Raw genomic sequence first — 17,032 nt, forward strand, 5'->3', positions numbered from 1 at the left:
AATAATAAGTACTATTTAAGGTACATAGAATAGGGTCATAGTATTATACTGTTAAACAGGTAGGGTATGCAGAGCCCACGCACACAACATCCTATTGTTCGTAGCCATGGCAGGAAGGTGTGCTCTGAAGGAGGCTGAAGGAGGACTTGGGTGGGAAGCCACACAGGAGGGTAACTGGGAGGGCACTTAGACCTTAGGTAGTGGGGAGAGGAGCCGGTATTCCAGGGAAAAGTCATTTTGTGCACCAGTGCATGGACATGGTCATGAACATGGTACATCTACCCAGTGGCTAGGAAACTGGCCTGAGTGTGGATTAAGATATAAGAAGGACAAACACACAGGTGAGCCCAGAGAGTCAAGTAGATGCAGAAGGCACACCAAGGCCCCTGAAGGCTGTTCTGCAGGGGAGTGACATGATTAATGACTGTGGTCTTGCAAACGTCCCAGGCTGTAAGGTTCATGGTGGGTTGGAAAAGAGTCCTGGCCACATGGCAGGCTTTTGGGAAAGCTCCAGACTCAGGTGAACATAACCAGAGGAGGCATACATCAAGTGTTCAGACTGTAGGACTTTCTCTTCAGAAAGTAAAGAACACATAATATGAATGATTTCCTTTCCTGACTTGGGCCACTTTCCCCATCGTGTGCCTTGGGATGATTTCTTTCTAAATACTCTGTTGGAAGAAGAATGTCTCACTTAAGTCCCTCCTCTAGCTATCTTCTTTAGTGACATCAGTCAATGCTTATAGTCTTTCCAAGAAGCCTGGCTCCAAAATGTCCTTCGTGCACTCCCCTGCAAATGACAGCAGAGTCTGTTTTTGAATTATGATCAGTTTAGAAGGTGTCTTCTGGCTTCTAGCTGTGTTTATTTTTAGAAAAAGTATGAGCTGGGCTCTTGGAGGGGGGGAGTGGGAATTGGCCATTTCCACCTTTCTGGGGAACAGGTCTGGAAAATTGCTTCTGTCAAAGGGTGTCTCCTTGGAATGTCTTGGTCACAGGCTTAGTTCTTTTTTTTGTCTGGTAAATATTTTTGGAAAGTATTTTCTTTCGGCACTCCCCTTCCCCCGCCCCCATAAAACCACTTAGTCGGATCCCTCCCAGGATGCTGTCTGAATTGCATTTTCCAGCCTAGATGCCACATCAGCTCTTTGCCTTTGGTGAACTTCTCCAAATAGAGTAAGGCAAAGCGGAGGGGACATTTTGTCAATGAAACTAGTCACTGTCTGTATCCTTCTCCACGGGCCAAGAAGAGAAATGGAAAAATGGAATCACGCGGTTACATGATAAAAGTAGTGATGGTGACCAACAAAAACAAATTCGTGGTCCTATTAGAGGGAGGGGATAGAATTCCTAAGCTCACGCCGGTTAGTGCCTTCAGATGTTCTGGGTGCAGGGTGAGTCTTTACCCCTAGAGGGCAGTCACGACCCTCCTAAGGCAGCACTCCGTTCCCCATAATGGCTGCCATTCCCTTCAACCCACTTGACATTTTTTTCCTTTCCTTGTTTTGAAAGGATTTGCTGGATGAGCTTTGTTTATTAAGAAATAACAAATAGGTTTCACAACACAATTGGGATTTTTGATCACCGTTCCATCCGGTGGGCCTGAGATGATCGACCTTTGACTGATACAGTTCTAGCCAAAAAGGACACTTGCTTCATAGTGGGCTAACACAGCTGATAGAGGTGAATGTGTAAATTCAGCTGTCTTTTTGAGATATTGATTAGATCTGTCCCATTTGCTGATGGAAAAACTTGAGAAAAGTAGGTTAAAAGGAATAAGTGCTTTTTGATCTCATTTTACTCTCAAAGGCTAGAAAACAGCATGTTAACCTGGAATATATCTCAATGATAGAGTTAAGGATAATTTTCACTTTTTTGTTCTTCTAACTTCATCCTGTTGGTGAAATTATGGGTAGATTTTTAAAAATCTAATTTCTAATTTTTCTTTTCTAAAAACTTATTTTTGTATTACTTTTACATGAATATCTTCTTATAAATACACTTAATATCATAGTTGAGGCTGCTGTCTTTTGATTGTAGCAATTTGCTCTGTATCTCTCTAGAAGTGTATCTAAGAATTTTCGTCAATATATAATAGTGTTTGAGTGTCTTCTGTGGTTAATATAATTGATTTATGCTCTACATGTTATTATACAACTTGCTGCACTCTTAGACATCATTTCACACAAGTTCATGTAAATATACATTATGCTTCTTAAATGATGCCACATCTTCCTAAGTAAAAGCAAAAAAGACAATTCAAAATTAGTCTCATTTTCTCTAAGAAGACTTTTGAATGCTCTACAATACTTTATGTATTTCAGACATACATTTGAGCATCTGTGAAATTGGGGTATGTCTTCAAATCAGTGCCATCCTAAACTTGATCAGATACGGTGTAAGAATATTTTAACTTCCAGTCCCCTATCCTTATATATTTTTTACCCACAAAAGCAGTAATTCTATGACTCTTTCCTTATGTCACTTATATCAACTTATTTATCTTGATAATATTCCTCCAAGGAAAGCTAGAGACAGTTATTGGAAATCTCATCTAATAATTACAGAAATAAAGACACACTCTTTTCCTATGTTAAAGCTACTAAGTGACAAAATAAAAAAATAAATTTTAAAAAAGACTGGTAAGTGACAGAAATCAAGCCAAAAGTTATTATAAAAGCTGATTCAGAAGGAGGAGCTTCAAGATGGCGGAAGAGTGAGTCGCGAGATCACCTTCCTCCCCACAGATACATCAGAAATACATCTACAAGTGGAACTGCTCCTACAGAACACCCACTGAACGCTGGCAGAAGACCTCAGACCTCCCAAAAGGCAAGAAACACCCCACGTACCTGGGTAGGGCAAAAGAAAAAAGAATAAACAGAGACAAAAGAATAGGGACGGGACCTGCACCAGTGGGAGGAAGCCGTGAAGGAGGAAAGGTTCCAACACACTAGAAGCCCCTTCGCGGGCGGAGACTGCGGGTGGCGGAGGGGGAAGCTTCGGAGCCGCGGAGGAGAGCTCAGCCACAGGGTGCGGAGGGCAAAGCGGAGAGATTCCCGCAGAGGATCGGTGCCGACCAGCACTCGCCAGCCCGAGAGGCTTCTCTGCTCACCTGCCGGGATGGGCAGGGGCTGGGAGCTGAGGCTCAGGCTTCGGTTGGATCGCAGGGAGAGGACTGGGGTTGGCGGCGTGAACACAGCCTGAAGGGGCCAGTGCGCCACGGATAGCCAGGAGGGAGTCTGGTTGAAGTCTGGAACTGCCGAAGAGGCAAGAGACCACTGTTTCGGGGTGCGCGAGGAGAGGGCGTTCAGAGCACCGCTTAAAGGAGCTCCAGAGAATGGTGCGAGCCGCGGCTATCAGCGCGGGCCCCAGACATGGGCATGAGACGCTAAGGCCGCTGCTGCAGCCACCAAGAAGCCTGTGTGCGAGCACAGGTCACTCTCCACACCTCCCCTCCCGGGAGCCTGTGCAGCCCGCCACTGCCAGGGTCCCGGGGACAACTTCCCCAGGAGAACGCACAGCGCGCCTCAGGCTATTGCAACATCACAGCGGGTCTGCCGCTGAAGGCTCACCCTGCACTACTACCCCCCCCCCGGACTGAGTGAGCCAGAGCTTCCAGATCAGCTGCTCCTTTAACCCCGTCCTGTCTGAGTGAAGAACAGACGCCCTCAGGTGACCTACACGCAGAGGCGGCGCCAAGTCCAAAGCTGAACCCCTGGAGCTGTGCGAACAAAGAAGGGAAAGGGAAATCTCTCCCAGCAGCCTCAGGAGCAGTGGATTAAATCTCCACAATCAACTTGATGTACCCTGCCTCTGTGGAAAACCTGAATAGACAACAAGTCATCCCAAATTGAGGCGGTGGACTTAGGGAGCAATGATATATATATATATTTCCCTTTTTCTCTTTTTGTGAGTGTGTATGTGTATGCTTCTGTGTGTGATATTGTCTGTATAGCTTTGCTTTTACCATTTGTCCTAGGGTTCCATCAGTCCGGTTTTTTTTAATTACTTAAAAATTTTTTTTCTTAATAATTAATTTTTATTTTAATTATTTTATTTTATCTTCTTCCTTTCTCCTTCTCTCCCTCCCTCCCTTCTCTCTCTCTCTCTCTCTCTCTCTCTCTCTCTCTCTCTCTCTCTTTCTTTCTTTCTTATTTTTTTTCTCCCTTTTATTCTGAGCCGTGTGGATGAAAGGCTCTTGGTGCTCCAGCCAGGAGTCAGTGCTGTGCCTCTGAGGTGGGAGAGCCAAGTGCAGGACACTGGTCCACAAGAGACCTCCCAGCTCCACGTAATATCAAATGGCGAAAATCTCCCAGAGATCTGCACCTCAACTCCAAGACCCAGCTTCACTCAACAACCAGCAAGCTACAGTGCTGGACACCCTATGCCAAACAACTATCAGGACAGGAACACAACCCCATCCATTAGCAGAGAGGCTGCCTAAAATCATAATAGGGCCACAGACACCCCCCAAAACACCACCAGACGTGGACCTGCCCACCAGAAATACAAGATCCAGCCTCATCCACCAGAACACAGGCACTAGTCCCCTCCACCAAGAAGCCTACGCAACCCACTGAACCAACCTTAGCCACTGGAGACAGACACCAAAAACAACGGGAACTACGAACCTGCAGCCTGCGAAAAGGAGATGCCAAACACAGCAAATTAAGCAAAATGAGAAGACAGAGAAACACACAGCAGATGAAGGAGCAAGGTAAAAACCCACCAGACCTAACAAATGAAGAGGAAATAGGCAGTCTACCTGAAAAAGAATTCAGAATAATGATAGTAAAGATGATCCAAAATCTTGGAAATAGAATGGAGAAAATAAAACAAACGTTTAACAAGGACTTAGAAGAACTAAAGAGCGAACAAGCAACGATGAACAACACAATAAATGAAATTTAAAATTCTATAGAAGGAATGAATAGCAGAATAACTGAGGTAGAAGAATGGGTAAATGACCTGGAAGATAAAATAGTGGAAATAACTACTGCACAGTAGAGTAAAGAAAAAAGAATGAAAAGAATTGAGAACAGTCTCAGAGACCTCTGGGACAACATTAAAGACACCAACATTCGGATTATACGGGTCCCAGAAGAAGAGGAAAAGAAGTGATTGAGAAAATATTTGAAGAGATTATAGTTGAAAACTTCCCTAATATGGGAAAGAAAATAGTTAATCAAGTCCAGGAAGCGAAGAGAGTCCCATACAGGATAAATCTAAGGAGGAACACACCAAGACACATATTAATCAAACTATCAAAAATTAAATACAAAGAAAAAGTATTAAAAGCAGCAAGGGAAAAACAACAAATAACATACAAGGGAGTCCCCATAAGGTTAACAGCTGATCTTTCAGCAGAAACTCTGCAAGCCAGAAGGGAGTGGCAGGACATATTTAAAGTGATGAAAGAGAAAAACCTACAACCAAGATTACTCTACTCAGCAAGGATCTCATTCAGATTCGACAGACAAATTAAAACCTTTACAGACAAGCAAAAGCTAAGAGAATTCAGCACCACCAAGCCAGCTTTACAACAAACGCTAAAGGAACTCCCCTAGGCAGGAAACACAGAGAATGAAAAGACCTACAATAACAAACCCAAAACAATTAAGAAAATAGTAATAGGAATATACATATCGATAATTACCTTAAATGTAAATGGATTAAATGCTCCAACCAAAAGACACAGACTGGCTGAATGGATACAAAAACAAGACCCATATATATGCAGTCTACAATAGACCAACTTCAGACCTAGGGACACATACAGACTGAAAGTGAGGGGATGGAAAAAGATGTTCCATGGAAATGGAAATCAAGAGAAAGGTGGAGTAGCAATTCTCATATCAGACAAAATAGACTTTAAAACAAAGACTATTACAAGAGACAAAGAAGGACACTACAGAATGATCAAGGGCTCAATCCAAGAATAAGATATAACAATTGCAAATATTTATGCACCCAACATAGGAGCACCTCGATACATAAGGCAAATGCTTATAGCCGTAAAAGGGGAAATCGACAGTAACACAATCATAGTAGGGGACTTTAACATCCCACTTTTACTAATGGACAGGTTATGCAAAATGAAAATAAATAAGGAAACACAAGCTTTAAATGATACATTTAACATGATGGACTTAATTGATATTTATAGGACATTCCATCCAAAAACAAAAGAATACACTTTCTTCTCAAGTGCTCATGGAACATTCTCCAGAATAGATCATTTCTGGGGGAACAAATCAAGCCTTGGTAAATTTAAGAAAATTGAAATTGTATCAAGTAACTTTTGTGACCACAACGCTATGAGACTAGATATCAATTACAGGAAAATATCTGTAAAAAATACAAACACATGAAGGCTAAGCAATACACTACTTAATAACCAAGAGATCACTGAAGAAATCAGAGAAAATCAAAAAATACCTAGAAACAAATGACAATGAAAACACGATCACCCAAAATCTATGTGTTGCAGCAAAAGCAGTTCTAAGAGGGAAGTTTATAGCAATATAATCCTACCTTAAGAAACAAGAAACATCTCAAATAAACAACCTAACTTTACACCTAAAGCAATTAGAGGAAGAAGAACAAAAAGAACCCAAAGTTAGCAGAAGGAAAGAAATCATAAGGATCAGATCAGAAATAAATGAAAAAGAAATGAAGGAAACAATAGCAAAGATCAATACAACTGAAAGCTTTTTCTTTGAGAATGTAAACAAAATTGATAAACCATTAGCCAGACTTATCAAGAAAAAAAAGGAGAAGACTCAAATCAATAGAATTAGAAATGAAAAAGGAGAAGTAACAACTGACACTGCAGAAATACAAGGATCATGAGAGATTACTACAAGCAACTATATGCCAATAAAAAGGACAACCTGGAAGAAATGGACAAATTCTTAGAAAAGCACAACCTTCCAAGACTGAACAGGAAGAAATAGAAAATATGAACAGACCAATCATAAGCACTGAAATTGAGACTGTGATTAAAAATCTTCCAACAAACAAAAGCCCAGGACCGGATGGCTTCACAGGCGAATTCTGTCAAACATTTAGAGAAGAGCTAACACCTATCCTTCTCAAACTCTTCCAAAATATAGCAGAGGGAGGAACACTCCCAAACTCATTCTACGAGGCCACTATCACCCTGATACCAAAACAGGACAAAGATGTCACAAAGAAAGAAAAGTACAGGTCAATATCACTGATGAACATAGATGCAAAAATCCTCAACAAAATACTAGCAAACAGAATCCAACAGCACATTAAAAGGGTCACACACCATGATCAAGTGGGGTTCATCCCAGGAATGCAAGGATTCTTCAATATATGCAAATCAATCAATGTGATAAACCATATTAATAAATTGAAGAATAAAAACCATATGATCACCTCAGTAGATGCAGAAAAAGCTTTTGACAATATTCAACACCCATTTATGATAAAAACCCTCCAGAAGTTAGGCATAGAGGGAACTTACCTCAACATAATAAAGGCCATATGTGACAAACCCACAGCCAACATTGTCCTCAGTGGTGAAAAACTAAAACCATTTCCACTAAGATCAGGAACAAGACAAGGTTGCCCACTCTCACCACTCTTATTCAACATACTTTTGGAAGTTTTAGCCACAGCAATCAGAGGAGAAAAAGAAATAAAAGGAATCCAAATCGGAAAAGAAGAAGTAAAGCTGTCACTGTTTGCAGATGACATGATGCTATATACATAGAGAATCCTAAAGATGCTACCAGAAAACTACTGGAGCTAATCAATGAATTTGGTAAAGTAGCAGGATATATCAGCAATGCACAGAAATCTCTTGCATTCCTATACACTAATGATGAAAAATCTGAAAGTGAAATCAAGGAAACACTCCTATTTACCATTGCAACAAAAAGAATAAAATACCTAGGAATGAACCTACCTAAGGAGACAAAAGACCTGTATGCAGAAAATTATAAGACACTGATGAAAGAAATTAAAGACGATACAAATAGATGGAGAGATATACCATGTTCTTGGATTGGAAGAATCAACATTGTGAAAATGACTGTAGTACTCAAAGCAATCTACAGATTCAATGTAATCCCTACCAAACTACCAATGGCATTTTTCACAGAACTAGAACAAAAAATTTCACAGTTTGTATGGAAACACAAAAGACCCCCAATAGCCAAAGCAATCTTGAGAACGAAAAATGGAGCTGGAGGAATCAGGCTCCCTGACTTCAGACTGTACTACAAAGCTACAGTAATCAAGACAGTATGGTGCTGGCACAAAAACAGAAATATAGATCAATGGAACAGGATAGAAAGCCGAGAGATAAACCCACACACATATGGTCTCCTCATCTTTGATAAAGAAGGCAAGAATATATGGTGGAGGAAAGACAGCCTCTTCAGTAAGTGGTGCTGGGAAAACTGGACAGCTACGTGTAAAAGTATGAAATTAGAACATTCCCTAACACCATACACAAAAATAAATTCAAAATGGATTAAAGACCTAAATGTAAGGCCTGACACTATCAAACTCTTAGACGAAAACATAGGCGGAACACTCTATGACATAAATCACAGCCAGATCCTTTTTGACCCACCTCCTAGAGAAATGGAAATAAAAACAGAAATAAATAAATGGTACCTAATGAAACTTAAAGGCTTTTGCACAGCAAAGGAAACCATAAACAAGAAGAAAAGACAACGCTCAGAATGGGAGAAAATATTTGTAAATGAAACAACTGACAAAGGATTAGTCTCCAAAATTTACAAGCAGCTCATGCAGCTCAATATCAAAAACACAAACAACCCAATCCAAAAATGGGTAGAAGACCTAAACAGACGTTTCTCCAGAGAAGATATACATATTGCCAACAAACACATGAAAGGATACTCAACATCACTAATCATTAGAGAAATGCAAATCAAAACTACAGTGAGGTATCACCTCACACCAGTCAGAATGGCCATCATCAAGAAATCTAGAAACAATAAATGCTGGAGAGGGTGTGGAGAAAAGGGAACCCTCTTGCACTGTTGGTGGGAATGTCAATGGATACAGCCACTATGGAGAACTGTATGGAGGGTCCTTAAAAAACTAAAAATAGAACTACCATATGATCCAGCAATCCCACTACTGGGTATATACCCTGAGAAAACCATAATTCCAAAAGAGTCATGTACCACAATGTTCATTGCAGCACTATTTACAACAGCCAGGACATGGAAGTAACCTAAGTGTCCATCGACAGATGAGTGGATAAAGATGTGGCACATATATACAATGGAATATTACTCAGCCATAAGAAGAAACAAAATTGAGTTATTTGTAGTGAGGTGGATGGACCTAGAGTCTGTCATACAGAGTGAAGTAAGTCAGAAAGAGAAAAACAAATACCATATGCTAACACATATATATGGAATCTAAAAAAAAAAAAAAAGTTCTGAAGAACCTAGGGGCAGGATAGGAATAAAGACACAGACTTACTAGAGAATGGACTTGAGGACATGGGGAGGGGGAAGGGTAAGCTGGGACAAAGTGAGAGAGTGGCATGGACATATATACACTACCAAATGTAAAATAGAAAGCTAGTGGGAAGCAGCTGCATAGCACAGGGAGATCAGCTAGGTGCTTTGTGACCACCTAGAGGGGTGGGTTAGGGAGGGTGGGAGGGAGGGAGACGCAAGAGGGAAGAGATATGGGGATATATGTATATGTATAGCTGATTCACTTTGTTATAAAGCAGAAACTGATTCACTTTGTTATAAAGCAGAAAGTAGGGTTTCCCTGGTGGCGCAGTCGTTGAGAGTCCGCCTGCCGATGCAGGGGATGCGTGTTTGTGCCCCGGTCCGGGAGGATCCCACATGCTGCGCAGCGGCTGGGCCCGTGAGCCATGGCTGCTGAGCCTGCGCGTCCGGAGCCTGCCGATGCAGGGGATGCGTGTTCGTGCCCCGGTCCGGGAGGATCCCACATGCTGCGCAGTGGCTGGGCCCGTGAGCCATGGCTGCTGAGCCTGCGTGTCCAGAGCCTGTGCTCCACAACGGAAGAGGCCACAACAGTGAGAGGCCTACGTGCCGCAAAAATAAATAAATAAAGCTCTCTTTAAAAAAAAAAAAAAAAGAAAGTAACACACCATTGTAAAGCAATTATACTCCAATAAAGATGTTAAAGAAAAAAAACTTATTAAGAGGGTAGATCTCATGGTAAGAGTTCTTACTACAATAAAACAAAAATTAAAAAAAAAAAAAAAAGCTGTTTCAATCCTCTAATCTCATTTTCTCCTGTATCCAAAGCCTTGGATTCAAATCCCAGCTCTGCCACTTTTCTTTGCAGACTTATTTTAAAATACAGTATTAATATATTAAAAAAGTACCAGCTTGGTTGGCACTAAATAGTTGCTCAATAAAGATTAGCTGCTATTATTATTATTACTCATGTTTCCTATCTACTTATAATAAATACAGCTTAGAGTTTTCTGATTTTTTAAAAAACTTATTTACTCAAAGACCAAAATAGGTTGGAAAATATCTTCTGAACCATTATAGGTTTGGGTATAATTTGACATCGCACGGCTATCAGCATGTTCTTAAGTTTTGTGTAAGCAAGCGAATGGAGTCTCTGCCTTCTGGGAATTTACAATTCAAAATGGATCAACTAGTGGGACAATCTTGGAAAAGTCACATAAACCATCCCCAGCCACAGTGTCTCAATTCTTCTTTCCCTCAGGTCACAATTTCAGGAGAATGTTTATACCCATGATTTTAGTGGAGCCCTTGAATGAATCAACAAATACATGCTTACATGTTAGGAATTCCATAATATATATCCAAAGACAGCCCCCAGAAAGTATTTGACCCCATATTTTTATTTTTATCTTTTAATTAATTTTTTTATTGGAGTCTAGTTGATTTACAATGTTGTTTTAGTTTCTGCTGTACAACAAAGTGAGTCAGTTATACATACACATATATCCACTCTTTTTTAGATTCTATTCCCATATAGGTCATTACAGAGTATTGAATAGAGTTCCCTTTGCTATGCAGTAGGTTCTTGTTAGTTATCTGTTCTATACATAGTAGTGTGTCGACCTCATATTTTTATAAAAGCTGTAGTATTGTTATCTGTGTCTGTCTGTTTTCATTAAAAGAAAAGTTTTTCCCTTCTTGACTACCTAAAATATTTCAGATTTTATATTTAATAAGAATTTAAGGATTAATATGTTTAATGTCACCTAGTTTTTTATCTCCAAAGGCAGCCAGTGTTTTCAGTTTCTTGTTCATTTCATGATGTATCCTCTCTGAGATATTTTTATACATATAAATGCACATATGTCTAGCTCTGCTTTTTTTAACTTAAAAAAATGGCAATATATTATACTCTTATGCATCTTGCTTTTTCATTTAACACCATATTTTGAAAATTCTTCACAATAAGTTTGTAAAGATACCCTTGATCTTTGGTGTGGCTGCGTAGTATTTCATTGCTGTTTTAATTTGTTTTCTTAAACAATACCCTGTTTGATTTTTAGGTTGTTGTGAGACTTTTTGCTGCTACAAACAATGCTACAGTGAGTGGCTTTATACATAGGCTATTTTCCACATGTGCAGGTTTATCCTGATTAACTCCCAGAAATGACAATGCTGGTTCAGAGGCAGGTGCTTTTGTAATTCTGATAGAAATTGCCAAATTGGCCTCATCACTGGTTGTAACAGGTTATACTCCTACCATTAACGTGTGAGAATAACTGTTACCGCACAGCTCTGCCAACACAGTGTTTATTAAACCTTTCTCTGGGTTTCTGTTTAATCTTTCTTGTTTTGTTTTGTTTTGTTTTACTCTTACAGAGGTCAGCAGAACTGGCTACAGTTAGACCACCGAGTTCTTGACCACGATTTGCCCAAGAAACCAGGCCCAACCGTTTTGCACTTTTCTGTGAGGTATGTAACCAGAGACACATCTACCATCACCACCTGCCTCTTTTTTTTTTAGAAAAAAAAAAATCCTGGTGATCAGAATCACAGAATTTAAAAAAAGAAGGGACAGATCAAAAAATTATTACGTGAAAGAGATTCTTTGCTGTCTTAGTCTGGGGAACAAGTTAACATAGATACTGTGTAGAACTGTTTCCTTTGAAGATGAAGTATAGAATCACCTTTCTTTAGTTCTCAACGCCCCTTGAATCCATTTAAAGCTGAAAAACGTAAGTAATATATTTTAATACATAAACCTGTTTCTGACTCAACATACTTCTAGATTTTTATAATTTGAAATATATAGCAAACACTTACTATTACATTTTATGTAGGAATGTTTGCTAGAGACTATGGAAATCATTGAATTTTATACAATTTCACACCTTGATTGAATAGACAATAAAATGCAAACAAATGCTCATGGAAAGAATTAACAGTACAGAAATCTGAATTCTGCTTTCTTGAAGAGACTGCTGGGAAGGAATCCTTGGTTTGTTCTCTGAGCTCTGCTTGGGCAAGTCACTTAACCGTACATATTGGCCTCAGTTATTTCCTCCTGCAGTGGATATATTCAACTAAATCAGTGATTTCTTAAAGCCAGCCGATGATGGAAATATTTTTTCACATTAATTATTCACACTCTAAGATAATAAAATGTTAGAAAGAGTACCGCCCATGTTCCTTACCTAGCTTAAGAAATAAAAAGTCACCAATTTTTCTGAAAGCCCCTTCCTATGTATTAGCCCCTCTCCCCACTATCCTGGATTTGATATATTTTCATGATAAATTTTGTCTTCCTGGTCTGAAGCCAAATATGATAAAATAACTAAGGTAGGAGATTTCCCATAAATCTAAATATGTTTTCATAAAGCTGGATTAACCTAAAGAATGGACCCTAAATTCTGAGCTTATATTATTTTTTGGATGTTGAACTATGCTTTGTTTTATGACATGATGGTGGAGGCTTTTTGTCTCTTTGGGGCAGGGTGGGGTTTGGGTATCATATGTTTACCTGACAAAATCATGTCAATTTCCACAAACACTTGTTTCTTTTTTTTTTACTTCTTTATGTTCCTTGTAATCCAAAAGTGTGATAAGATGTCCTGATTGTCCTTTCTTTTTAAGTCTCTTTTTTTTGTTTGTTTGGGGGTTTTTTTGCTGTATGTGGGCCTCTCACTGTTGTGGCCTCTCCCGTCACGGAGCACAGGCTCCAGACGTGCAGGCCCAGCGGCCATGGCTCACGGGCCCAGCCACTCCACGGCATGTGGGATCTTCCCGGACCGGGGCACGAACCCGTGTCCCCTGCATCGGCAGGCGGACTCTCAACCACTGCGCCACCAGGGAAGCCCTTAAGTCTCTTTTTAACATGAATTGATGGTGATTGTGGATGGAGGCTGCTACTTATGAAGTGAATAAAACGTTGACAGCCCCCAATTTGTTTTTTGCTTTTTACTCTGAAATCTTGTTCAGAATTTTTTTCTTACCACCAGAAGTCACATTTTTAAAACCCAGGAAGGAGGTAGCATAATGGTGATTTGTCCAGGAGCGTAGCATGTATGGAAAAGTACACAGAAATCCTACAGGAAAACATAGGAGTTTCCTGGAAAGAGTGTGATATGAGTGCTTGTGTCCATGGAAATGGAGAAAAAGACAAACACAGACCAGCAGCAATAGCAAAAAATGTACATTAGTAATTAAGCAGGGGTCAGAGAATAGAGAAGGTTTCAGCTCGTATTCTGTAGGGAAAATGGCTCAACATAAATCAATCTTTTTTCACAAAGAATTATATTATCACTGTAAACATTTCAAACTTTGTGAAAGTATAGAGTGAAAAGGAAGAATTGCTCTCCATCAGGCTGCTGCTCACTCACCTTATACCCAATTCACTCCCCTTCTTAGAGAAAAATAAGGCTGATAAGTTGTTTGGTGACTTACTTTTTTTTTTTTTAACCTGGAGATCTTTCCTTGGGTATGTAAAAAATCTACTTGATTTCTTTGCACTTCCATAATTTAGCTATCCAGGCTACTATTAAGCGTTTAGGCTGTTTCCAGTGACTTTACTAAGATGTAGCTTGAAGTTAACGTCCTTACACTTTCATCTTTGGGCACATATGTAGTGCTTCTGTAGCCTAACTACTCAGTGACATTTCTTTAGTCACCAGGTTTGTGTTCTAGTTCTTTGACCACTACTCTCTGGTCTATTTTTGGTCTCAAAATGCCAGGGGAGAAAGCTGTGTCTTCCCTTCTGTACAGTCACTCATAAGGCGGCCCTGTCATTCCAAAGCGAGTTCCTGGGATTCCGGAGTTGCCTGCTGCCTGTTTGTGAGTTTCAGCACTTATCTCACGAGTGTAATCACTTAGCTTTACTTTCCCTGAACTACTTGCATGTTTAAAAGCCCTTATCAAGTTTTTAATTATTCACTTAATTCTTCTTCCCAACAGTACTGTGAGGTCATAATAGTCTTCGTTATTATTCCAATTAAGGACTTGTTGTTACTCCAATTTAATTAAGGAAATGATAGAGCAAAAGCACACACCAAGGAGTTAAGTGAACGGGATAGAGGTCAGCGAGTGGATTGCAGTTCTTTGGAGGTCTCACAAATGGGACCGTAGCTACCCCAGGGATGTCAGTGGCCTCTCAGAGGGTCTCCAGCCTCCTCTTTTAAGAAAACAGGACTGCCGGTGATATTTACCTCGTAGCAGACATCACCACCACCACCCCACCACCCCAGGGTTGCCTGGAGTGACAACACTTTTGAGTCATTGAAGACTAGAACCAAAGAGCATTTGATTGTATTTGGAAACGGGGTCACCATAGAAGCCTCTAGAAAGACACATGGTCTCTTTGGATATCGGGGTCATTGCCTTTCCCATCAGCAAGTACTGCTGCATGCCCTGGAACTCAGAGTCGCTCACTCGTGGACACCGAGGTGTGTACATGCTGAGTAGTTAGCACAGAAGGAGAAGGGATTCCCCACAGAAGTAATGCATGATATGGATGTGCATCCCTGTTATTTTCATTGCTAACAATTAAAAATATCCAAATGTAGGGGAATACCCCGGCGGTCCAGTGGTTAGGATTCAGTGCTTTCACTGCTGGGGCCCAGGGTTCAATCCCTGGTTGGCAAACTAAGATCTCGCAAGCCGCGAGAAGAGGCCTAAATAAATAAATAGATAAATATTAAAATATCCAAATGCCAACAATGAAGATGGTTTCAGGAAGTGATGGCATTTTTACAGTGAACAGTTGATCGCTGTAATAAAAGACATCAGATGAAAAGGGACATTGCATTTCAGAGCTCCCCCAAAAGTAGAGGGTTTGCATATCTGAATCACTGTAGGAAAATTTTTAAACAGTCACCCCTCCAACCCCCAAAACCTCTGCATTCCTGGCCCAGATTTTGATACCGTGCGCTGGAGACAGTAAATGGTATCTTGGGCAAGTTGGCTGTGAATTAAAAAGGGATCAGGGGATACAACATAACTTGGCAGAGTATTTTGCAAATATAAGAAAATGTCATTTTTTTAATTGTAGTGTGTATGAAAAAGAAAAATACCATACAGTTTTGCTCTCCAGAAGTTTCCTGTCTATTGAAATGTAGCATTAACCCTGTGGCAGGCACTGGGTTAGATATTTGACCTGTATTGTCTCATTGATTCCTGAGCTAAACACTGGGGTCCTACAGATTTGCAGGGAAAGACTTTTCTCCCAGTTCACATCCCCCAGGATGCAGGGAGCAGCTCAGAAACACATGCCGCTTCTGCATGGAAAGAAGAAAACATTTAAGGTGAATGCACTTAGTTCTCTCTTTATGAACTTCAGGATTAACCCTTTGTCTTTGCTTTAGTTATAAAATCTCAATGATATGTGCTAACTATGTGTGTAACACATATGTGTATAGACGTGCCATAATTTACTTATGCACCATAATTCATTTAACCCATCCTCTGTTTCCCTGTGCGTCCAAACGCCCCCAGGCTGCTGGGGGACTCCTCCAGCCTCAGGGTTGTTAACTGCTGCTGTAAATTATCATCCACAAACACATGGGCCTCTTTGGTAATGCAGCCCAGATGTAAGCATTTGAAAAGCTTGATAGTGAGCAAACAGGCATTTAATTCTCAAGGGGTGGCGGGGGAACTGCGTGTGACCTCATTGGAAAAGCTCCCATCCCCTGGCGGGGGGGCAAGCCGAGGTGGCTCTGGCTGGTACCACCCAGCTCCACAAAACGCCAGGATCTTGGGTCTTTTACCTCCCTTATTCATCGGACTACCTCTTGCTTTTTTTTTTTTTCTTTCTGGTCCTCCTTCTCCTCTTCCCCTCTCTTCTTCCTCCTATTTCCAAATCTCCTTTGCTATGCGCTAAGACAGTAAGTGACCACTCAGAGGTACCCTACGTATTGTCTGTCTGTGATGCTTGGGGGTGAGAATTCGACGCGTGTGGAGAGTCCTGGTAGGAGATGTAGGGAAAGACTACTAACTTTCTGTCAAAGTTGCTGCAAACACAGAGCCTTTGAAAGACTTTTTTCAGTCTTTTAAGCACACCTTGGCCTGGTTCTGGAACGTTCGGCCTTTAACTCAAGGAAGCATTATGACTAAAACTCCTGGGTCCACATCATTCCACCTGATTTTTTAAAGAAAGACAAATATATGAAATACAGCCCAACAGGTAAAGATTCTGGTGAAGAAATAGATTTATTGATACAGAAAGAAGTTCCCAGTATATTCTAGGGGAAAGAAGCAGACCACAGGATGGCACTTAAGTAAAAGATAATGAGTAGGAAAAAAGTTTAAAATGTTAACAGTAATTTATCTCTGAGTAGAATGATTGTGGGAATGACTTTTGCTTGTCTCTATATATTTTTTCCTACGATGAACGTATTAAGCAATTTTTTAAAAATGCAAGTGTGAAGAGTGATAAAATGAAGAAAAGGTACAATGTTTGTGACTGGGTAGCCGTGAGTTATTTTAGAGCTATCAAAGAGTAGGTAATTTACAATAAGGAGAGGACAGGAAAGTTCACCTCTTCCCAGAGGAATGTGATTAAAAAG

At 40.4% G+C, this 17,032-nt stretch overlaps 1 protein-coding gene across 11 annotated transcripts in view; it reads left to right on the forward strand.

Moving 5' to 3' along the window:
- FRMD4B (FERM domain containing 4B) overlaps window positions 1-17,032 on the forward strand; it is a 333,168-nt gene that overhangs the window by 209,220 nt on the left and 106,916 nt on the right. For all 11 annotated transcript variants that reach the window (XM_067043674.1, XM_059077841.2, XM_067043676.1 and 8 more), the window contains one exon: window positions 11,856-11,948. In XM_067043674.1, coding sequence (XP_066899775.1) covers window positions 11,856-11,948 — 93 coding nt within the window. The remainder of the gene's footprint in view (window positions 1-11,855; window positions 11,949-17,032) is intronic.

This window comes from Kogia breviceps, chromosome 10, assembly GCF_026419965.1.
Source record: "Kogia breviceps isolate mKogBre1 chromosome 10, mKogBre1 haplotype 1, whole genome shotgun sequence".
NCBI classification, from domain to species: domain Eukaryota; kingdom Metazoa; phylum Chordata; class Mammalia; order Artiodactyla; family Physeteridae; genus Kogia; species Kogia breviceps.